General features: G+C 43.3%; 1 protein-coding gene across 4 annotated transcripts in view; it reads left to right on the forward strand.

The window, feature by feature from the left end:
* ZNRF3 (zinc and ring finger 3) overlaps positions 1–21,817 on the forward strand; it is a 117,585-nt gene extending 95,768 nt beyond the window's left edge. For 3 of the 4 annotated variants that reach the window (XM_076352799.1, XM_076352798.1, XM_076352800.1), the window contains exons 3-9: positions 6,905–6,979; positions 10,462–10,593; positions 11,540–11,650; positions 12,869–13,036; positions 15,055–15,157; positions 15,963–17,708; positions 18,808–21,817. In XM_076352799.1, the coding sequence (XP_076208914.1) occupies positions 6,905–6,979; positions 10,462–10,593; positions 11,540–11,650; positions 12,869–13,036; positions 15,055–15,157; positions 15,963–17,708; positions 18,808–18,851 (2,379 nt within the window). In that variant the 3' untranslated portion in view covers positions 18,852–21,817. The remainder of the gene's footprint in view (positions 1–6,904; positions 6,980–10,461; positions 10,594–11,539; positions 11,651–12,868; positions 13,037–15,054; positions 15,158–15,962; positions 17,709–18,807) is intronic. The other variant, XM_076352801.1, reaches the window with a different exon arrangement.
* Positions 21,818–23,379: the final 1,562 nt, after the last annotated feature.

The raw sequence follows: 23,379 nt of genomic DNA on the forward strand, positions 1-23,379 counted from the left end.
TAAGCAGCTTTTCTTCTTATGTTGGTTTCTCCGCTGTTGCATAATAACTGACATATTAATTGGAATGCGGCCATACTAGAAAGCAGAGGGGGAGATGCTTGCAATGTTCGTATCTGCAGGCATGTAAGGTCCTTCTGGATGTCAGCAAGTGGCTGACCTTCTTCCTGTTTCGATTGTTGCTGTCCTACCTGATTTGAATGAATGAGAGGAAGCAATGCACCTGCTTAATAATCATCTGGTCCCTCGGGTTGAAAGTTTGTCTCATCAAGGAAGTTGTTGCTTCCTTATTGTATTAGTCTGGCCCACAGGAAGGGAGTGCAGAGCTTTTCAAATCTTTCTGGTGTTCTTTGAGGTAATAACTAAAATTTCCTCAGGCCTGGAGCTGTGAAGAGATACTTTCCTCACACTTCTGTCATATGCGTTTCTTCTCATCCTCTCTACATTACAGGGTCTAGTAAATTCTTCCACATTTTAATCTGAGACAGTATTTAAGGTGCATCTTATTGGTAATGGTTATCAACAGAGTGAGTTCATAACAAGTAGGTGTCTAAAATACACTCTAAAATAACTTATCAGCGTCTCTGTGAGCTATGACAATCTCTGTGCAAATCAAAACACATAGATGAAGCCAATATTACGTATTTGTAATAAAAGTCCTTTTAAAATGTGTAATAAACACACCGTATCCTTCTGTTTACATTTTTCTTTGAGTATAAAGTAGCCAAATGTATTCTTCAGCAGAGGGCTTCTGATAAAGTCCTAGGCTGGTGATGTTTAAGGAATAGAGGAAGGTCAAATTGAAAGGTGGGTTTTGTATCCCTGATCATTTTAGTTACTTTAGAGGTGCCTACATCCAACATTCAACTAGAGAAGATATAGTCAAATGTCTACCAGGTGTTTGAATGAAGTCTAGCAAATGGTGGATTGCTTTTCAATGCTCATTTTCAAAGAAAAACTTAAGGTCTCCTTTGAAAAGATTCCTAAAGTGGCCGAAACTCTTAACAATAGTTACAGTCAAGGTGCATATTCTCTACATTTTATGATATAGACAAGTACAAATGTTTGCTGGTTATTTTAACAGCATTATTCATGAGCTTGATTGCCTTCATTTGCTGTTGTCATCTTCTCCCCTACTGAACAGATGACAATCCAAATGATAATTTTAAATAATAAAGTTTACTGTAAAGGGTTAGCAAAATAAACAATTCAAAAGAAACAGACCTTTTTGCGTTTTCTCTGCAGTCCCTTAGTCATGACTGGTGTCAGTAAGCACTACTAGACTCCCCCCAGGCCCAACTTGCACGTACCTAGGAAGCTGGGGGTATGTTTCAGGTTACATATTCCTTTCTCTCTGCACCAAGGATACCTTTTGTCCATCCTTTGATGGTACTATTTCATCCTAAGAGATTCAGTTCCATTATACAGCCCTGGACTTGGTGCATTTAGGTCAGAATCATTCATTGCTTTATTGCGTTTTATTCTGGTCTACTTGTTTTGATCAAATCTGTAGATTGAACATGGACTGTGAGGTTGACAAGACAATGATTTTTATTCTTCTGGACATGCTGCGATATGAGGTCTAATAGGTTTAAATAGAACCCCTAGACACTTGTCTTTCTTGTCCTTTTTATTTTCAGCCTATTCACACTAGCTATTATGTTTAGTTTTGTAGTATCATTAATGCACAAGACAGTAGATTTTTGAAGCTTGGTTTTTTTTTGCTTTCTAGGGGGAAATGCTACTAACTTGCTTGATTGTTCCATGCCTGGCTTATGATTAACCGAAATGTCTTTGAACCGCTTTTAAGCTGTTGTATACTACGTCAGAGACAAAGAAGAAAAAATCCAATAGAAACTGCTGTAAAGATTTGAAAATAATAATTTTAAATGGCACTAATATTAAAAAAAAAAAATCTGGTAGTTACTCTTTATTCTGTTACCAACAAGAATAGGGATTTATATGCAGTTCTGAGCTAAGCTGATTTTGCATGTACTTTCAGGGGGTAAAAAAAAATCACAGAACTTGAAACCAATGCACAAAAACATTGTTCAAATGGAGTCTGAGTCTGTATACAAGTAAAATCAGTACACAAGAAAAGGTTAGAATGGATACTGGAATACAGCTTCTAGCATTTGCTGCTGTGATAGTTGCAATACGGTGCTGCAAAATGTTCAGTGCAGTTACGGACTGAAATTCTCTGCGCTTCATTTACTGCTTTTGTTACTCCAGATTGCTAGGATAAATTTTAAATACAAATATTATTCCTCATCAGGTGGTTTGCTCTGCCTGTATCACCACTCCATAATGTTACCATGCTGTAAATGGACCTCTTCCTGTTTATTTGCCCTTTCAGCAATTCTGAAGATTTGTTCTTCCCCTCTAAGTGCAGTATAGGCTACTTCTGCATGGCCAGTCTGTTACCTACATCCACTGAAAACACTTGTTGTTGCTCTGTCTTCTCTTTGGCCCCTGTGATTCTGGCAATATGGTAGCTGCATTTATTGGGGCACTCTGAAACCGGTCTGTGAAAGGAATTTGCAAAAGTTACCACTGCTCAGAAGATCTGAAGACCAGAACTGGAGATTTTTTTCCTCCTTCTGTAAGTGTCCAGACCTGTGAGGGCCTTCCCACTGCACTGTAATCAGTATTGGCAGGCCCTAAAGGTGGGGCTAATACATGGAAAAAGAAACTTAACAATCAGAGCTATCTCTGAATTCATACAATGAGCAATATGAGATTCAGGCTGTGATTGTCTTACACAGTTTCCTCATCTGGGGAGCACGCAGTCAGGGAGTTAGTTAGAGCTCATATAGGAAAAGAGGGCTGCCGTGTGAACGGCATGAACCTTCTTCATATTGCAGGGATTACCACATATGATCATGCCACGAGATGCATACAGGAGGACTCCTTGGTTTTGTAACAAATTTCCACATTTGGAACTTCATTCCTAAAAAGGAAAGAAGAAACTGAGGAGATTTCTCTTTTTTTTTTCAGCTGTATACTCCCAGATTTTTGTTAGGTCTCCCTTGCTGACCAGCTGTGTTCTACCAGAAATAGTTTGAGAGGTTTTTTTTTTTAAGTAAGGCAGTTCGCAACCACAGCACTTAGACATAGTAGCATAGGTTGCAAGTGCAAACCATCATTATTTTTATACCACCATTACATATAACACAAGGGGGAAATGCCAATAACAGTCAGTTGCTCCCTGAATAAAAACGTTATCTCCTTTCCACAAAAAGTACAATAATTTCAGGCAATGAGTTAAGGTTGTGCTTGTCAAATAAGAATCCAGGTGACCTGCCTCTATCCTATAAAGACCTACTTAGAGCGAACCTATATTTTGTGTTTTATTATGTTGGTACTTAAAAGAATTTTTGAATTGCCAATACAGGGCTTGCTGAAGATTGTTGTCATTTCCAGTCCTGCTTCTAGGACCAAGGTGTGCTGAGTACTCTCTACATCAGTGTTTTTGCACAACTGGGCCCTATGTTTCTGCATGTCAGGCGTTTAGTTAGCTGCTGATCGACACAGAACATGTATAACTTCCCTGGAGCTCCAATCGGGATGTGGGAGCACTTCACAGAACAAGTAAAAGTTATGATGCTGGCGCTTGCATACAGTGTCCGTGCAGAGCGAACAGGTCAGAGTCCATGGCTCTGCAGTAGTGTAGGCTTTCAGACTCCGAATGCAAAGAAAGACTGGGAGGTTGTTGTCACTATGAACAAAGAGCGATCATTTGAATTACTAAAAGTGCAGTTATCGATTTGTTTTGGTTTGGTTTTTATTACTCTCTACAAAAAAGGAAGAATACCGCTATGTAGTGATAGTCATTTATTTTAAACCGCAGAAGACATAGTCTCAGAAAGGGATATGCCTGGCACCTTTACTGCTTTCTGTCAATTGCAGGGGAAGTGAATTGAGGGAATGCCTGTTTCTTTGCCGTGGGTATAGTAAAGGTAAAGCATGTACCAGTACAACTTTTTTTTCCTCCCCCCTCATCCAACGCGTGTCTTTATTTTTGACCTAGGTTTTGGCCACTTTGCGTAGAAAAACGATGTAGGGGCAGTCTTTAAATGCTGAATAGCCCGAGATGAAGAAGTCACGTGCCTGTTAAAGACTGGCATTATTTTAAGTGGGACTTACACTGCTGTGTTATTTTGAGCTGTCCCGATTACCCAGGAGCGGACAGGGTACTTTCAAAGACGTTTCGGCTTCAGTTATCCTACAGTTTTCGGGGGGCGAGGAAGGGGGCGCGGCGGCGGCCAGGCTCTCCGGGGTGCCTCCCGAGAGGCGACCGGCTTTCTGAGGCGGGCAGCGGGGCCGCCCGCCCCAGGTGCGCCCCGCGCCCCCCGGCTGCCATCTTGAACCGGAGGGAAGGAGGTGAATACCAGGCGAAGAAAGAAGCGTCTGCGCTCAGGCCCCGGCCTGCTCGCGCCGGTTTGCTCCTCAACAAAGTGCAGCGGTTTTTAAAACGAGCCCGGGGGGGGGAGGCGGGGGGGGGGGGGGCGGCGGCGGGCTGTGTTGTGTTCGCGGCTGCTCTCTGATCTCTCGCCAGCGAAACCTGGAAGGTCAGGCGGGCTGTGGCCAAGCCGCGGAGCCGGAGCGCCGGAGCGGGCTCCGCGCAGCGCGCCGCCCCGGCACCCACCTTCCCCGCCGCCCGTCGCTCCCGTGCCGCCGCGGGCTGCCTGGTGGTTCCCGCGCAGGGTGCTCGGGAGCGGGGTCGCCTCGTAACCGGCCTCCGCTGCCGGGGTCCCGTGGTGCGAACAAGTATCTTTGGCACCCGGGGCCTTGCCCAGGGCCGGGCTCCCTAGCGACTGCGGTGAGAGGCTGGGGCGCGCGTTCCGCGAGCGAGCACAGCACCTCCTGCTTTGGGGTCAGGATTCGGACCCCGGCAAGGAAAAATAATCCGCGTGTCCCAGTTCTCCCAATGGCTGCCGAGCACCCCTCGCCCCCCGCGCAGGACGTCACTTCCGGGGACGGGGCGGGGGCGAGGGGGCTGTTTTCGGGCAGGGCCTGCGTGCCCCGCCGGGGCGGTTCGCGCTTGGCCGCGCTTCGGCTCCTGCCTCCGGGCCGGGCCGGGCGCTTGTGAGCCCCGCGAGCCTGGTGCTGGGGTGACCGGTAGCACGGGAAGGGGAACGGCGAGGGTGCAGAACGGCCACGAGCGGCGAGTAGCTGCTGGTGACAGGCGGCCGGAGCCTGCCTTGGCTGGGGGCCTGGCACGAGCTGCTGGCTGCAGCTGGCCGGAGTTAAACGAGCTCAGCAAGTTTGCAGAAGGGGGGCGGTGGCAGACGGTTCGCCCCGCTTGCCGTTGTCTTCTCCAGCACCGTTTTTGAAGTCAGTTGGTACCTCTCATCTCTTAACATCTGATTTTGCAGCACGAAGTAAGGAATACGGATTACATCTTGGTGGTGGAAACTTAACGAATTGCTGCGCTGTATACTGCTCATTCAGTGTGTTCACAATATTAAGGGCTTTTTTTTCTGAACCGACCTGCAAAACCTCTTTAAAAATATCTTCAGAGATCAAAGTGCCTTGCTCGTTGACTGACCATCCTGAAAGAACAATCTAAATGTCCTGAACAGTTCTACAAGCACTGCATGTCTGTAAACGGTGCCTCCGAGGGAAACCCGGATGAGCTTTCACCTCAGGGCCGCTGCAGTGGAGAATGTGCAGTAGATTCCTTTTAACTTTTCCTCCCCGACAGCTATTAGTGATTAGCCAGGTGTGCTGACTTCAAAGGGGACAAATACCTACCTGCTGGGCTGAGAAAGAGACCCCATTTGGGAGTTGGTTTCCCTCATGTGCTGTCTGATGGGCTTGGCTGATTTAAAATAAAATAGAGAAATAGAGCAGTCAGTGACCTGTAGGTGTTCAAACTAACACCTCTGTACTGGCCAGCATTCTTCTTGGGAAACACTGAGTGATATTTCACGATTTATCACTTTCATATGTTTCTTTTATATCTCAATTTAAGTTCAGGTTCTGCTAGTCTCTATGAAGAGCCAGTGTCCTCTCATTCGGTACTGTGATGGTGATAGCTGTCATTGCTTGGAGAAATAGTTACTTGCACTCTGCATCCAACAAAGGCAGTAACAGCTTTGAAAAGTTACTGGGAATGTTTGCTCTGTGGAGCCATTGAGCAACATTTGAACAGAACGTACAGAGGCACAGTGGCAGAAGCTGGTAAAAATACCCTGTCTTAGCCTCGGTGGTTAAAATACTGTTTTCTCTATCCCAGAGGATTTTAATATGTTCTAATATCTCCTCTGTGCTGTTGGTAACTCCAGGTTTGGACCGCGTATTTGATGAAAAGCTGTGCACTTAAATAGGTCTGACCTTATCTGCGTAAGAAGTGTTGGATGCAACAGTTCTGACCTCTAATGGTCAGAAAGAGCAGTATTCTCTGAGGCACTTTCTGCAAGGATTGTGATGTGCTAGAGTTTGTCATGACTGTGAGAATGACACTGAAAAGGTGTAAAGAACCTGGTCCACCTTTATTTTCTACACTAGTGAGCTTGTCTCTCCACCCCAAATCACAGGGAAGATTCTTTTTAATGGTGCTTCCAAGTAACATGGAGAAAAAGAGCGTAATTTAATTTAAAAAAAATTCTTGTATTTTAAGTCTTTAGAGGGTCTAAATCACATTTGAATTCCTTTCAAAGCTTGTTGAAGGGCGAGTTTGAGAAGGAAGGGGCAGAGAGATTGTAGAAGCTATAGTGAAGTTTAACTACATTCCATGCTGGTGCAGGAACTCCTGTGTTTGTAATCACTCTGTCATTTGTTTTAACTACACAGAAACACAAAATGTTAAGTTTGCTATCTGGAGATGAGGAGAGGGAGTAATTTTTGAGGTAAGAAGTCATCTTTTGGGGTAGGACTGAGGATGCTGTCTTTCTTATTGCAGGCAAAACGAGCAGTACAGCGAGGAGCCACAGCGGTCATCTTTGATGTTTCTGAAAACCCAGATGCCATTGATCAGGTACGAAGAAGGGAGCCTAGTTTTATTACAGCCTCTGTGGGGTTCTTTTAGGGTTGCTGAGGCAAGACTTGAGAGCATACAGGTCTCGGAGCACACCCACCTTAAGACATGCGGCTACTGACCCTGGGTAACATGGTGCTGTGGTTTTTCTGCTCATCTTCTGGCAGGCAAGAAACAATGGAGGTGTTGAGAATGTGGTAGAAAGAGAAGTTTGGGGAGTTATATTTTTCTTCTAGCCTTTGCTAGAATCCAGAATCCAGATCTGGGATTGAGGTTTTGAGAAAGGATGGAGGCAAATTTTTTGTGGCCCATTATCTAGTCAAGGAGGTTTTCTTCGCCCAGCTCTGAGTACAAAACACAGAGTGTTTGGCCCTACCCAGCTTGTGATTGATAGCATTGTTGAGCAGCTGCTATTTTTGAGGTTGCAAAATGGCTTTCAAACCTGGTTCTAAACAAGCTTCTTACAAAACTTATAAACATTTCTTTCTTGTTCGCAGCTGATGATTTCTGGCCTATATATTTTGTGGACAAGCAGGGGTTTTCTTTTTTTGGGGGTCTCGGTACAACTTCTATCTTTTCATTTGAAGTGGGTGAGGTAATAGCTCTGTGAAATGCTTTGACAAGATCCTTCCAGCCAATTCCAAGTTATTTGAGTAGAGAGAAGAAACATGACAAGCACAAAAATAGTCTGTATTTGGTTTAGTTTTGTTTTGTCTTGAAACAAAACTGATGTTTCTGCTACAGCAGAAACAAGTGAAGCTGAATGTTTTTACGTGCAGCCTGAATTTCTTGGGGAAAAGAGAGACCGTCAATGTTTACATTAAAAAAGCTGGCTTTAATTCTGAAATGAGCATCTGTTGGACAAAGGAATGCAGACCCTGTGCAATGGATGCTTTGAGAACTGTGCTCTGCATTGCATTAAGGCTATAGCCTTGATCTTGCAAACATTCTCAGGGATATTTTTTCCCCTTTTTATGCACAGAAAAATTATCTGCACAAAGATGTAATCTGTCTTTTTCCAATTTTTTCTCTGTATTACAGCTTCCAGTTACTTTCAGCCACCCTGCTCTGAACTTGCGAAGCTGAGTTACTGCCTCTTGCTCTCTTCCCTCTACCAGCAACAGCTGTCCTTCCTTGATTCTTGATAATAAACTGGGTGCAACTGTCCCCAGTAGCTGGGAAACTAGTCTAGTGGATGATTGAATATTTTGGGAGTACCAATAGAATGGAAGGAGGTTAGCGGCTTAGTGCAGTAGCTGACAAAGTAGGCTCTGTTAAAGGACAGAGCAGCAGCCTGTGCAAACACTCACAAACAGGAGAGGAATGACTAGACCTAGCTTTCATACTCTAAGCATAAGAGTTACTCGATTGGCTCCCTTCTCATGCTGCTCTGGACACTTGTGTTTCATGCATTTTGATTCTCAGCCAAAATCTTCAGAACCCTTGACATCAGGGGATACTAATTAATTTGTCTTTAAAATAAATACCATTTTGGCACTCACAATGGAATTGTGGAAAACAATGACAGATGGATAACAACGGAGGAAAAACTGACATGGGTTAATATGGAGTCTCTTTGATTCAAATGGAAGTATCCTAAGACACTGAGGGGAGCTGTTGAGGAAGCTTTCTCAGGTATGCTTGTTACCAAGCAATAGAACAACTAAGGGAGAGTGCTTCGAAAGGGAGGAGTGGAGTATTATGAAAGGCAGTCCTTCCTGCCAGTTAATGAACAGAAATAGGAAGCAGGCCTGACCAGGAGAAGAATCGTCCTCAGACAATTCGGTAGCAGAATTGCTACCAAATGAAAGGGCTTTACGTAGAGATTTTGTGGGGTTTATTCCCATTGATCTGTCTTTTGCTGTAGACTAAGAATGAAACTTTTATTTTTAGAAATGCTCTGTGAAGTCTGATTTGTTTCTTAGTTTTGCATAGTTTGAAGAGGAGTAACAGCACCCAGAGCATCATGTTTAGCAAAAGTCTGGCAGCGTGTAAAAGCTACTGAGGAATCAGGTGAATTCTTTCTTAGACAAGAAAGCTTAAGAGAGAATATGTATCTGGGAACATAGGGACAGTGATTGAATTTGGCCTTAGGCCAGCAAGCCTTGTAGACACATAGAATCCCTGGGCTGGATTCCAGTACTTCAGCTAGTTTTTAGCTCTTCAGAAGACATCTGTCTTAAAAATAGTTTGATCAGTGTTCTCAGAAGCCCAGTCAAATACTAGGAAGAATCTGTTTTAAAGTCTGAATGAAATCTGTCACCATCATCTGGACAGGTTAAGTAGAGTACTTTGTAAGCAGGATGATAGACCAGTCAGTTGGTAATTTCTACATGTTTTAGCTAGAAACAACAGGAGGATATCAACAACGTAGATAATGGTCTCTCTTCTATACGCTACTCTTGTTCAATTTGCTCACACTCCTGTCATCTCATTCCTTTCCCCTGTACCATTTCCATCCGCTTGTCAGTGCGTTGCTTATTTTGTATCAACCAGCCTCTATACTAGGATTTTTCTTGTGGGTCAGGATAAGCTATATGAATTTATCATGTTGGTGCCATTTTGTAACAGAACAATTCTCTTGTCTTGTTATTCCCCTCTGTGGTATATAGTTTAGCAGATTGTTTTTCTGGATTTGTTGGCCAGAGAAGTGATGCAGTCTCCACACTTGAAGGTTTTCAACATCTGACTGGATAAAGCCCTGAGCAGCCTGGTCTGATGTCATAGTTGACCCTGCCTTGACCAGGAGGTTGGACTTGTGGGGTGCCTTCCCATCCACATTATTTTTTGAATCTATGATTTGGCCTTTCAAAAAACTTAGCTGGACCTGGAAGGAAGTTTAAGGGTAAATTAAGCTATCTACCCATATGCTTTAGTCTTCGAGGCCCCCATCCTGCAATCAATAGCTCTAGTGGTTGCTAGAACCCAAATAACTGTTTGAATGAGTTTGCCGAGTTAAACAGCAGAAATTACAGACTTTAATAAATTGGCTAGGTACAAAGAGCCTGAAAGACAGGACTCTGACATGAGATTGTTCAGAAAGTGAAAGAAATTTGTATGTGAATAATATAACTACAAAGTTGAAATAACAAAAGGTTCAGAAAATGTAGCAAGGCCAGGTTTTTTTTGAATGTTCAGATTTTTATTCTTCTTCATTATGAGGTTTAACTTATTGAATGTTAACTGACACTTATTAATATAGGCACTGGCACATAATGCAGTTAAGTTAAAGCTGCTGTTCAGAAATAATGTTTGCTTATCCTTAATCTTAGTTTTGGTCAGTAAAAAAAAAGGCAGCTTAAGTCAAAAGTTTAACTGAGGTTTAACTCTGTGAATACTTAAGTGAAGGTCTATGCTAGAAGAGAACAATTGGTGCTTTAATCAATTCCACATTCATATTCCTTTACTTTTCTCTCCATTGTCCAAAAGAGAGGTAGTTTTCCTGAAATGTGCCTTTTGAGCAGGTTATTTTTTTGTTCTAGCTGAACCAGGGCTCAGAGGACCCCCTGAAGAGACCAGTGGTGTATGTGAAGGGTGCTGATGCTGTCAAGCTAATGAACATAGTTAACAAGCAGAAAGTGGCACGAGCAAGGATTCAGCATCGCCCCCCACGGGTGAGACTTTAAGAAACTTTATCTAGGTATTACACTGCTGTTACTTCATGCAGTGCTTGCTAACTGCACTGAGTGTGAAGATGTTTTGATGCTCCCCATGAGTGTTAATACATGTGAAATTCTGTTCACCTAAATAAATTGAGCAACTGCACTGTGGACAAGCAGCTACACTTGATGTAAGTATAGAATCCGCAATGTGGCATCTGCTGTCTTTCATAAGGATTCTTTTGAATATATAAATGGCTAAAAATTTTATATAATAGAAGTTTTCCTTTTACTTAATTAAATAACTTATTTATTGCACACTCCTGGTAGTTCAGATTTGTAAGGTAGTCTGCCCAGTGTTAACTACTAATTCTGTGTGATATTTTAAACATGAGTTAATTATTTGATATCTGATATTTGTAATTGTAATATGAAATAGTTTTCTAGAGGTTTTTTTGAACACTCTCTGCATGTAGTTTACAGAAGAAGAACAAAGCTAGAGGTTGTCCATGTCCCAGTTACCACTTTGGTTTTGTTGTGTTTTTGTGGAATTCTTCTGTTAAGAAATGTATTTGAGAAGTGGGCCATTCACTGAAAATTCAAATACTGATTTTCACTCTCTTAAGTATACAAGCAAACCAATAAATCATGAAAATTTGTATTAGTGTGATTCACCCAGTTAAAAAAACTGGGGTTTGTGCGATCGGTTGAAGGACGCTGTAAATCTGACATCTCGTGACTGGCATTCTATGTATTTAATTCACTTGCAGTGACATATGAAACCCAGGTTTTGTCTCATAGAATCCTCGTTAATGAACAGAACAGTGTGTACTTTGACTTTTGCCATTGTGACTGTGTACATTTGACAATGACCACTGAGAAAATAGAGAAGAGAAAGGAACAACAGATTTGAGTATGATCTAAAGAAAGGAAAAATAATATTTTTGTTTTAATTTTTAAGCAACCCACCGAGTACTTTGATATGGGAATTTTCCTGGCCTTCTTTGTGGTTGTGTCTCTTGTTTGCCTCATTCTTCTTGTCAAGATCAAACTGAAACAGCGACGTAGTCAGGTAAGAGCAGTAATGGGATATTCACTGGATGCTGAAAGTTAGCTTCTCTTACTTTGTCCTAGAACTTGCTCACTACTTTTGGAAATGCCGGACACTGACTTAGAATAGCCATCTTTGTGGAAAGGGTTTTATCCATGGAGGTAGAGCTTTGGAAAAATTTGGACGTGTCTTTAAAGGAGATCTACATTGACCTGTGATGTTCATTCAGTTAAATCCTGAAATGAAAAGAGTATGGAAGCAGTCCATTTAGCCATTGGGAAGGAAGAACATTTATGGTTGTTCAGAGGTTGATTATCAGTAGCACTAAAGAAGTCCAAGCTCTTGTTGCTGTATTGTGGAGAGAATTTCAGGATTAAAAATAAATTGCAACTCTTTTCAATAGAATAACATCTATTGATTCTTAATGGGAGAGGTTTGCAACGTAAAAAGTTTGGTTAGGAGAAATTCTAGGTGAGATACTTCAAGTTTGTCCTGTCAAACATGAAAGGAAAAGCAAATGGAAGCTAATGGACTCTGAAGTTTGTAGTTGTAAACTGTCCAGTATATACATGTAAAAGGAATGCAAAGAACTGTAGGTGCTTAGGGTTCCTGCTTTGGACATATTGAGTAGGAATCCAAAGTTGTTACGGGCCAACAGCAGTGTTAAAAAACAGTGTTAAAAAGGGGGATGATAGACTCTACAGTAATACGAAAACAACCCACTGCCTTCCTAAACTTCTACTGTTGGTTAAATTCGGGGGGAGGGAGAAATGATACAGCTAATTCAGTAACGTTTCATTCTAATCCCTCTCTCAAGTATTGCTTCTGGTAATATGGTGGTAACAGCATAATGGGGCATTACAGTCAATATTGACAGTTCAAAAAAAGTTCCTGACCAAGTCTTACATGTTGCCTTGAATAGTTGCAGCCTATTAATTGAGCAGTTGCAGTGTATCCCAATTGTCAGCACCTTCACCCTGTTTCAATTCAAAGTAGCTTCTCATTTTCGCTACTGCATGTGGCATACATTCTTTTCATGAGGCTTCTGATCTAAATTCTAATTAGCCTTCTCTCTGCTTAATTTATGAAATTGTACATTAGCCTGGGCCTGACGTGATTTGATAAGATACATTAATTTGATATGGTGGCGTTTCTCTGCTACTATACTATAGTCTCTTATGCAGCAGCGTTGCCTTTTTTTTTTCTTTTTTCTTTTTTTTTTTCTTTCTTCTGTTGTAGAATTCCATGAACAGGCTTGCAGTGCAAGCACTGGAAAAAATGGAGACCAGGAAGTTTAAGTCCAAAAGTAAGGGACACCGGGAAGGTAGCTGTGGAGCACTGGACACACTCAGTAGCAGCTCCACCTCTGACTGTGCCATCTGCTTGGAGAAGTACATTGATGGGGAGGTAAAGGACAAATGGTTTCTTCAGCATGGGCTGAGAATGTAGCTGGTTTATTTTAGCACTGTGGTACGCGGCTGGCTGTTGGGTACGTTATGTACTGAGGTTATGCTGCTTGCCAGACTGATTGCATTGAGTAGCCAACTCAGCCTCAACTGCATTCTGCGGCTCCCAAAGAAATCTCAAGGGCTTTTCCCCATACGACAAAGTGAGAGGTGAGGGATCTCATTCTGCAAGTTGCTACCTCCACCAAGTTGCTTTTCTGAGGAAGAACTCTTAAAGAAGTCAGGGTTACCTCAGCATTTAGTTCTCTGGGTATTTTTAACAAATTGTGTGCTAAGGTGATGATGCATGCAAGCTCTGTTGGAGGGATACATTTTGTGTTTTGCTTCTCAACCTTTGATGGCACCTTGTCTTTAAAATGTCAGGTACACAGCACTGGTGGGAAACCAGAGGAGGAGAAGGAGGAGATGCCAAAAGCTTCAGGAGCCGTTTTTTGACTCCTCAGTTACCATCGCTACATTGATGGCAGTGCTTGCCTTCTGTGACACAGTTCTACCCAGGGGAAACAATGAAAGGATGAAATAGAAAATAGGCTCCTTAGAATACAGGCAGTCAATAATCACAGCTTTAAACTTTCATATAAAAAATTGAGGACATTTTATTTTGAAATTATTCATAAAAGGTTCATCATTTTTAAGGCAATAGAAAATACCAGCTGCAGTATTTGAGTGCTACAAGCTACAAATAGAAAGTTAATGAAGTTAGCTGATGGGAAATTATTCAGAGTAGCAAGGATGAAGGCAGACAAGAACTTCAGAAGGGCTGTACAAAACTGACTGGACAGGAAATTCATGCATGAACTTCAGCATGAAGTGATATACATAGGGACAAGCTTCACATGTATTAGTGATGGGTTGTGAGGTGAGCATTACTGTTCCAGGAGCAAGATCTTGAAGCTGGTTTAGATAGCTTTGTGAAAGCAGATAGGTGCTTTGTGGCAGTCAAAAAGGCAAATCAGATACTAGAAACGAGAAGGGGGAGTCTAGAGAACTGAACAGAAAACATAATTACACCACTGTGTAAGTTCAGTCATGCTCTCACATTGAGTACTGTGTGCACTTCTGATCTTATTTCACAAAAGATATGTTGGAAATGAAGGTGCTTCAGAAAAGGGCGGTCACAAAGTGATCAAAGACTTGGAATGGTTTCTGTACAAAAAAATGACTGAGTGGGCTAGGACTGTTTAGTCCTAGATTACTTGGGGGCGGAGGGAGTACAAAATCGTGAATGGAGAGCATGAACAGGAATCAGACGTTCATTTTTTTCCAATACAAGATTGGGTATTAAATGAAACTGCTGGGACCCAATCTGAATCAAAATGTGGTGTTTCTCCACCAGCAGGTAGTAGCCCTGTGGAACTTGCCAAAGCATGCTACAAATTCAGAACCTGAGCTCGTGGGGAGACTTCAGCAGTACTTGAAGAAAGATCTGTCGCGGGTTTCTGAACTGGTAGATCCAGCAGGCTCAGGAAATCCTGTAAACAGATAATAGCTGAAGGATGAGAGTGCTGGGCAAGGGAAAAAGTATCATATACGCTGTGTTGGTTTTGCTTTTCCCTGAGTGTTTTCCATTGCTAGTAGTTGTAGGCAAGATGCATCATTAAATGGAGTCTATTGATTTATTTTTTTTAAAGTTCATTTACTATATTAAGGAAAACGTCAATGATGGGTTCCTTCAGGGTGTTAGGTCATGGGGACACACTGCAAAAAGTGTCCTAAAGAAATGTAGTATATCTGCATGGAGTTCTAACATGCCTGCAGACTATTATTTTAGTGACAGCTGATCACTAGCTGTTGTGCTTTTGGCTGTGTTGGAACAGATGGCATTTTTTTCCTTCTTACCACTTCGAGACTAGGAATTGATCCATTTAGTAGCTAGGTTGAAAAAACTAGGAATAAGCTGTGAAAAATTCACTCATTAGGAAGGAGCACTTTTTCATGTTCCTTCATCTGTTCCTGTAGGAACTGCGTGTCATTCCCTGCACTCACCGATTTCACAAGAAATGTGTGGATCCTTGGCTACTGCAGCATCATACCTGCCCTCACTGCCGCCATAACATCATAGGTAAGTGCTGCAGTATGGATGCTCTGTTGTGTCATCTATTTCGGACTTTAGAGCTTACAAGATGAAACAGAAATTGTGCCTGTTTGTAAATCTCCACAGAGCCCATAGTCTTTATTGTAACGCAGCCCTAGAAATACAGTTAGGACTAAGTTCTTTGAAAATGATTGCGTGCCCTGGAATAACAGGTCACATTTCTGGTTTTCCCTCGTTCCGGGTGCGATGCCCAGCAGAGGGCAGCGTTGGTCAGCTTCTGAATGCAAGGAGGACAAAGAGATGTGATAGATGGGTGTGCTTTCTCTTGGTAATTATAAAGAAAAGACAATGTATTGTTTTTTATTTTTCCGTGGTTGTGTAACTTGGAATGTGGTTTCCCTTACTTGCCCTCTCCCCCTTCCATTTCCTCTGTCTTGAAAAAGTTTGCTATTAATATGCATTTTTGTAAAATAATGTGTAAAGCGAAGACTCGAGCAATGACTGCTAGCCTTGCTCTTAACCTGCAAGACCAGGAATGCTGTGTAAGCAGAAGGTTTTGCATATATGAGAACGGTATCTGAAATCACTTCACTTCTTCTCCTTTTTAAGCAAATATAATTGAGTGTTTCAAAGGCTTCCAGGCAGATGCTCTTGACTTATTTTGTTTGTTTTGTTATTTTTCCTTCTGTGTAAAAAGTTGATGCTGCTTTTTTTTAAAACTCTGTTTTGTGTGTAATGTAACTAAATTCAGAACAAAATATCCTTCTTTCTTGCATAAAGTATATTCTTTTTTATTCCCTCCTACTTCTCCACTCTTATTTCTCTCATTCAGAACAGAAGAAGGGAAATGCAGGTCCAGTCTGTCTGGAATCCATCAACCCAGCACGCAGCCGGCAGCAGAGGGTGATTCTGCCTGTCCATTACCCAGGCCGAGTGCACAGAGCAAACCAGATAACAGCATATCCCACTCGGACAAGCATGGACCCTCACGGAAACCCTATCACAGTACTTACAGTTGAGCGACATGGTGAACAGAGCCTCTACCAAGCCCAGTCCCCAGCCTATATCCGAAGCTATCAGCCTATTCATTTGGACCATGCTTTAAACACGCATCACTGCAGCCTGGAACACAGGGCTTACTCTCCAGCTCACAACTTCCGAAGACCCAAGTTTGGTGGACGCAACTTTTCCAAAGCAGCGTGCTTTTCCCAATATGAGACCATGTATCAGCACTACTACTTCCAAGGCCTTAGTTACCCTGAGCAAGATGGACAGCCTCCAGCTGGCATTTCCTCAAAGGGTCCTTCCCGTGCCTTTCAGCCTGGTAGCAGCATGCTTTTCCCTCCTGTGGTACATGTAGTGCCCTCATCCCGCTTGGAGAGTGGCAGTACCTCCAGCTTTAGCTGCTATCATGGTCATCGTTCAGTGTGCAGTGGATATTTGGCTGACTGCCCTGGGAGTGACAGCAGCAGCAGCAGTTCTGGTCAGTGCCACTGCTCCTCTAGTGATTCCATGGTTGACTGCACTGAGGTCAGCAACCAAGGGGTTTATGGGAGCTGCTCTACCTTTCGCAGCTCTTTGAGCAGTGACTATGACCCATACGTTTACCGCAGTAAGAGCCCTTGCCGAGTGGGTGAGGTTGGTGGTGCAAACAGGGGTGCAATTGTTCTCTTGGAGGGCCCCCACCAGGACGAGCTTCCAGCTCATGGTCACAGTCTGGTGGGTGCTGACTGCCGGCCTGTGCCAGTTTCTTCCTCAGGGGACCAACTGTCTAATTGCAGCATGGATATGAACTATAGCAGTAATTCCTCACTAGAGCACAGGGATCCAAATGGCACTACCTCAGAGGGAGGACATGAGGCCACTCCTGGTGCTGCCTTGGATGTTAAAAGGAACTGGAAGAATCCAGAGATAGCAGGGCCACTTATGGAGCAAGCATGCGCATGCTGCTTTGAACTCCAGCACTCTGCCCTGGAGCCTAGCAATGGGACAGCTGACTGTAGTGCACTCTTCCTTAGCTCTCCGCTGTGGGGGACGTGTGGCCCAGGAATAGAACCACAGTCAGGGAACACCCCAGGCTTGTACAGTATTAACTCAGACCACTTGCATAGGACAGATGGGGTAAAATATGAGGGGTTGCCCTGCTGCTTCTATGAAGAGAAGCAGGTAGCCTGTAGTAGCAACAGTGGCAGTGGAGGTGGTGGCTGCTATACAGAAGACTATGCAGTGAATGTGCAGTACACGCTTCCTGATGACACCTTGCCAAGCTGCTGTAAGGGTGTATGTGATCTGGGTCAACGCATTCCCATAATTCCTGAAGACAGAGACTGTGAGCTGATCCTACCTACAGAGTGCCAAGGGACCCACGCAGGAGGCTGTAGTTCCTGGGATGGAACACCTGAGCTAGATACTTACCTGCACTGCCAAGGTATAGGAGAGGTACAGGACGAGAGGGAGGTGTGCTATGAGGCAACATCATTCCTGCGGCAGAACTACTCTCAGGAGGAGGAAGCCAGAATGCTCTTTCCCAGTCCCACTCTGAACTCCCAGAAGCTGATGACAACCACAAAGGCCACAGGTAATACGTGTGCTTTTTCTGATTACTCGCTACCTTTCTGTCCTAGCGTATGAAATGCTGCCAGCTTCCTAGGTACCTGCAGCCCTAAAGGTTACTGCCGTCCTTTGCATAAGAGCAGGTTATTGACGAATCCTTCGCCCGAAAGTGTTACTCTCTTGTTACCTGTGCTCATTTGGTCGTAGCTAGAGGAATAGAAGGTGATAGCTTACTATCTACCCATATAAAAGCTTTCATACCCATCCTTTGTGGGGAGGGGAAAAAGTGACTGCTAGTACCAGGCCCCCATTAGAGCCCCCGCAGCCAGGGACACTGTGCCAGTCATGGCAGCTGTGGCGAGCCACCTAAGTAGGCAGGGCCAGAGTGCTGGGAGGGGACAGACAAGCTGAAGGTTAAAAAAAATGAGTGAAAGACTTGGAATTGCTGTAGAAGAATATGTGGGAAAGTCTCTGCTGTGGACATACACAAGCAGAAAAAAGAACCACTCGCAGAATGAAGGGGGTATTCCTTACCTGCCTTGCCAGGGCTGTTTTTAAGGGTGTTCATAGAATCATAGGATACCCTAGGTTGGAAGGGACCTCAGGCCATCATCTAGTCCAACCCCCTGCTCAAAGCAGGGCCAGCTCTGAGATCAGACCAAGTTACGCAGTTTGTCAGGTTAGCCAAGTTTATCCAGTCAGGCCATGACAACCTCCAGGGACGCGGAGTGCACTCCCTTGTTCTCTGGGCCCTTGTTCCTGCGCTTGACTGCCAGCGTGGTGAAAAGATTTTCCTTATATCCAGTCTGAACGTCTCACGTTTCAACTTAAGCTCCTCGCCTCTTGTCCAAAAGGCATCACTGTGAAGACCCTGGCTCCACTGTTGTGACAACCTCCATGTAGGTATAGCAAAGCTGCTAGGGGGTGCCCCCGAAGCCTTCTCTTCTGCAGGCTGAACAAGCTCCAATCCCCCAGCCTCTTCTCACAGGGCAAGTGCTCCAGCCCTCTGAGCATCTTGGCTCTCTGCTGAACTTGCTCCAGTCAGTCAATGTCTTGTTCTGGGGACCCCAAACCTGGATGCAATATTCTAGATGCAATGTTCCTTAGTTTTCTTTATCCTTCAGGTGCTGGATCTCATCCCTTGGAGAGAAGCCAAATCGGTGACTAGACCTGTCCAGATGATCCCGGATGGAGAAGCGGAGCTTATCAGAGACTCCAAATTCTCATGGACTTAATTTTTTTTAAGCTTTGACAAACACACAAAAGTGGTAATGTGGAGAAGTCCCTCCCCCACTTCCTCTTCCTCTGTGTCCACATCAGCTTGATTGTCTCCTTTCTCCCTCTTGCCTGAAGCCTTCAGGCCTCCATTTGTGTGCAAAGCCCATGTGGGACATGGTGTGGAGCATTTCTGAGCTCTAGTGCCATTTCTATATTAATGACAAAGTGTTATTTATATTTTCTTCTTAGAAGTGACCGTGTCAGCTCTTGCTGAGAGGTAACACGGTGTGTTAAATAAGCCAGGCTATGTGTAGATGCTGTTATCTCCTACTTAAAGGAGTCCAGCCTTCGATAAGCTCAGGGCTACACCTGCCTTAGAAACCAGATAGCACCTTGAAATATAGTAGTCCAGAGGGATACAGCTGCTGAATGGATTCTCAGATACCGACTAATCCTAGTAGCAAATCCTAGTAGCCAGCAAGTTATATGAGCGATTTTGAGGGAGGTGAAGCATTGGACTGTCTCCTTTCTCCTCTCCCCTCCTCCCCCTTTCATGCTGCTTGGATGATTTGGCTAGGAAGGGTCTCCTGCCATCATGACTAGTTTTAACAGAGTGGGGGTAAGGAAACTGGTAGCTCAGAATGTTCTCATCCTCACTTCCTGCTAAACCATGGACCTCATTGTATCTTCTGACTGGTGAAGAATGCTGGGGACCCCCCCCTCAAACAGATGCTAGAAGAAAGTGCTTAGAAAGGGTAATACCTTTGTAGGTAATGAACCTTGCCTTCCATAGGAAGTTTTTCAGGCACCTGTAGCCCCTGTTACGGCTGTGAGGAATGCCGGCATATGCAGGAAAACAGAGCTTGCAGGGTGCTTGCAGCTTGGCTGGCTCCTTTTGGAAACAGGTCAGAAGGTGTCTCGTTTCCTTACAGACTGCAAGCATGCCTAAGGGAAGCAGTGCTTGTCACCTTTTGTGCATGTGGGAAAGTGAGGGACTTGGTTTAATCATTGTTTTCTTCTTTGCTGTGGTTGATGTAGCTTCCATAGATCGATCTGTTTTAAAGGTTTCTTGGGCCCAGCCAGTTGTGCTTCATTTTTGTCTTGTGTACAGAGTGCTCTCTGTACCCCATTAGCCTGGGCACATACTTTTGTTCTTGTTCTTGTACTAGTGGGGATGTTTGTTATCATGAGATAATATATGTCGTCACTTCTGATAGCAATTGTTTCCTGTGGAAACAGCGGCTTCTGAGTAAGAGGCTACCATAGCATGGTTTAAATTGCCTGTCATGCTGCATGTGCCTGAGGACACAGTGTCATCCTGTCTGGTGTATTCACAGCAGGAATTCTCCTAAAGGGAAACTAATTATTTAATGCCCAGGGTGCCAGTCTTCTGAAAAGATTTGTCCAAAGTTCAGTACACTTTGGAGATACTTAAAAGACATGAAAAAGAGATGTACACTTCATGTTACATTTTCTGCCAAAGTAATGTCCTTGACAGCACTGGGCTAATTGTGAGAACCAGCAAAGTTAACTTGTTTGCTTTATAGTCCCAAATGAAATATTTTAAAAGAAGCAAACATCTAAGAAATAACAAATACATTCATCTGTTTACTTTTACTTTCTGTACTCAGTAAGTTAGGAAAAAATAATTCTTTTTAAAGGAATTCACATTAAATCTCTATGAATGAACAAACACCAAAATCCAGCTGTTCAGAGAATTAATACGAGGCAATATCTGGGTATAAGATTAAAAGAAAAATTCCAATAAACACGTTTTCTGTGTATAAAGCTTATTGAAAACTTACTCATTCTCTGAATGACTGAAGTAAGTGGTATGTGTTGGGAGAATAAACTCTAAAGGTTTGGGGTTTTTGTTTGGTTGGTTTTTTAAGTCTTACCGTTCTCCTTCCTCCACTCAAAAGAAATGCATTGTAGAAGCTATGGTATACTGCCTTGGTTATTCTGCTTGGTGTTTTGTGAGGCACTGTCTAAGGCCACCTAAGATGCTTTGTACTCTATGACATACGTTGTGGTAAAATGTGGTTGTAAAAAAGAAATTTGAATATTCTGGCTCATGGTGTTCCTGGATGTACTGGTCTCATTCACACGGTGTGGAAATGTCTGCCAGTACAACAGTCTCTGCAGGCCTTACCACAGAGGTACCCTACGCTCGCTTTCTGTGTTTGGTTTTATATTCAACGTTTAGTTAATTCCCTGCTACCTGTATGTCCATACAGACTTGCAGGCTAGCTGGCCGCGATAGATGGGTTTTATAACAAAATGCCTTTCTACTACTTACATGAACAGTTGTCATTGTGTTTGGCTCATGAGGCACTATTTAAAATGTTTTTAATTAAAGTTATAGCACTTAAAATTGTTTTGTATAAAATTTGCTGTAAAGATTTGTAATATGGTCAAAGGGCTCTTTCTCCTTCATTACCATTTTTTAAAATGTTTTAAAAGCTAGAAAACATCTTGTATATATTCTGTATATGTATAGCAGCACATTTCATTTATGGAAATATGTTCTCAGAATATTTATTTACTAATATATTTATCTTAAGCCATGTCTTATGTTGAGAGTGTGTGACATTATTGTAATAATCATTGAAAATCACTAACATGAGGCCCTGTAAATACATGATAATTGCACACAAAGATTTTACAGTACTTGCCGACCAAAAATGATTTAAGAAAAGTTGTAGTTACCTGCAGTTTTGTAAGAAAGTGTACAAATGTCTGTATTAAAAAAAAAAAAAAAGGCAAAACCACACAAAAATACAGTTTTATTGCATATACATGTGGAAGTTGTCCTTCTTGTTTTGGGGGAAAGGACATGGATAGCTGTGCTTCTCAAAGTATAGTCCTAGATATACTGAGATGAACTGTAATAAACAACAATATTTTTTCCTTTTTCTAAATAATAGATCGGTGGATATGTGTATACACACACACACACATACAGATCCTAACAAAAATGATCATGATAAAAAGTTCAGAAGTGTGTTTTTCTGGAGGCAACCCATAACGTTCTGTCTCGGGACCATTCCACTTTCAGCAAGTGCCACAGTTGAATACCCACCAGACATTAGCTGGTGGTGTGCGCGGTGTAAGTCCAGTACTTGGCAGTTTTAGCTGCCTTCCTAATACCGTCCCCAGGTAGTTTCGTCCAGGATCTGTGTTGCATGAGGGCTGCCTGTTGCTTTAGTTTCGCCCAGGATCTGTGTTGTATGAGAGCTGCCTGTTGCTTCAGCGTCCCTGGTCACAGCTGGCTGATGTTGCTGTTGAGGAGGGGGGAAGCTAGATATATTCATCGCGGGAAAACAAAGACTACGTAGGAAGGAAGGCGAAGAAGGTGTAGGGCGCAGAAGGAAAAGTGAAGGGTTAGGGAAATAGCGCACCAGAGTATGCAGTGGAAGAGGTGGGGTGAAGAGCTCTGCCAGGGGAAACGGGAGGAAGCGCAGTGAAGCTGAGACTGCAGTGTGGCAGTCCATAACTAGCAGGACAGCACTTGGGCATCTGCACAGTACTCAGGTTATTTGAGGGGCGACGGGGTGTCTTACAAGCCCCTGAATCCTTCAGGCACATGAGGAGTGACTCATCTGCTGGAAGGCATCCTCATTTATGTTTGGAACCTGCCTGTTCCTTGTGGCAGGGGAACTTAATTCTGGTTTAATTTCAGGTAAAATAATTTATCGTCCTGAAATAAAACTGTTTTCGAGACCTGAGCCAGCATGATGCAAGTGGATGCAACTGGATAAATGGTAGCTTGAGTAGTCAAGCTAGATCCAAGTCCTTACCCCGGACCATGAAATCACTGGTCCCGCTGCAGTGAAAATCAGTGCTGTGCCTACTCTCTTTTTGTCGGCAGAGGGCATAACTTGACCAAATATATTTATGCAGACATCAAAAAGAGAGCGGCTTGGCGGTATGTGGGTAGCAACCTGCGTGTGTGTGTGTACACGTATGTATTTATGTAATACATGTTTATATGTTATTGTGTAAACAGTTTGCCTCCGTACATTATTTATTTCCCATCCAGTGATACACACACAGACACAAAATAATCCTTTCCAGTCTTCTCCTCCAGTTTCTTCCTTCTCCCAAAGATTTTCACCTGGAAATCCCCTGGACTTTCCCCCCCTCTCATCCATGTTCAAGTGCATTGTAATTCAGTCACCTCAGAATTCTGCCAAGAAATGAGCCTTACTCATTGCCAACCCCCTGTTTCGTATATGAAAACTCCATGTTTGGGATGACAGCCGTGAGCTGAAGAGTATCATTTTACATGGGACTCGTTCTAGCATGAGGGTCAGTTACCGTCCTCATCTCCGGTACCATGGGAAAGCCTGGTCTGTATGAGAAGACAGGCACAATAATGGAAGAGCAACAGGCAGAAGGGAGTTAAGCAGCACCAGCAGGTGCTTCCCAATCAAAGTACGTGCCCTTTTTTTGCTTGGTGAACAGAACCTTGGCAA

Source organism: Aptenodytes patagonicus, chromosome 15 (genome assembly GCF_965638725.1).
Source record: "Aptenodytes patagonicus chromosome 15, bAptPat1.pri.cur, whole genome shotgun sequence".
NCBI classification, from domain to species: domain Eukaryota; kingdom Metazoa; phylum Chordata; class Aves; order Sphenisciformes; family Spheniscidae; genus Aptenodytes; species Aptenodytes patagonicus.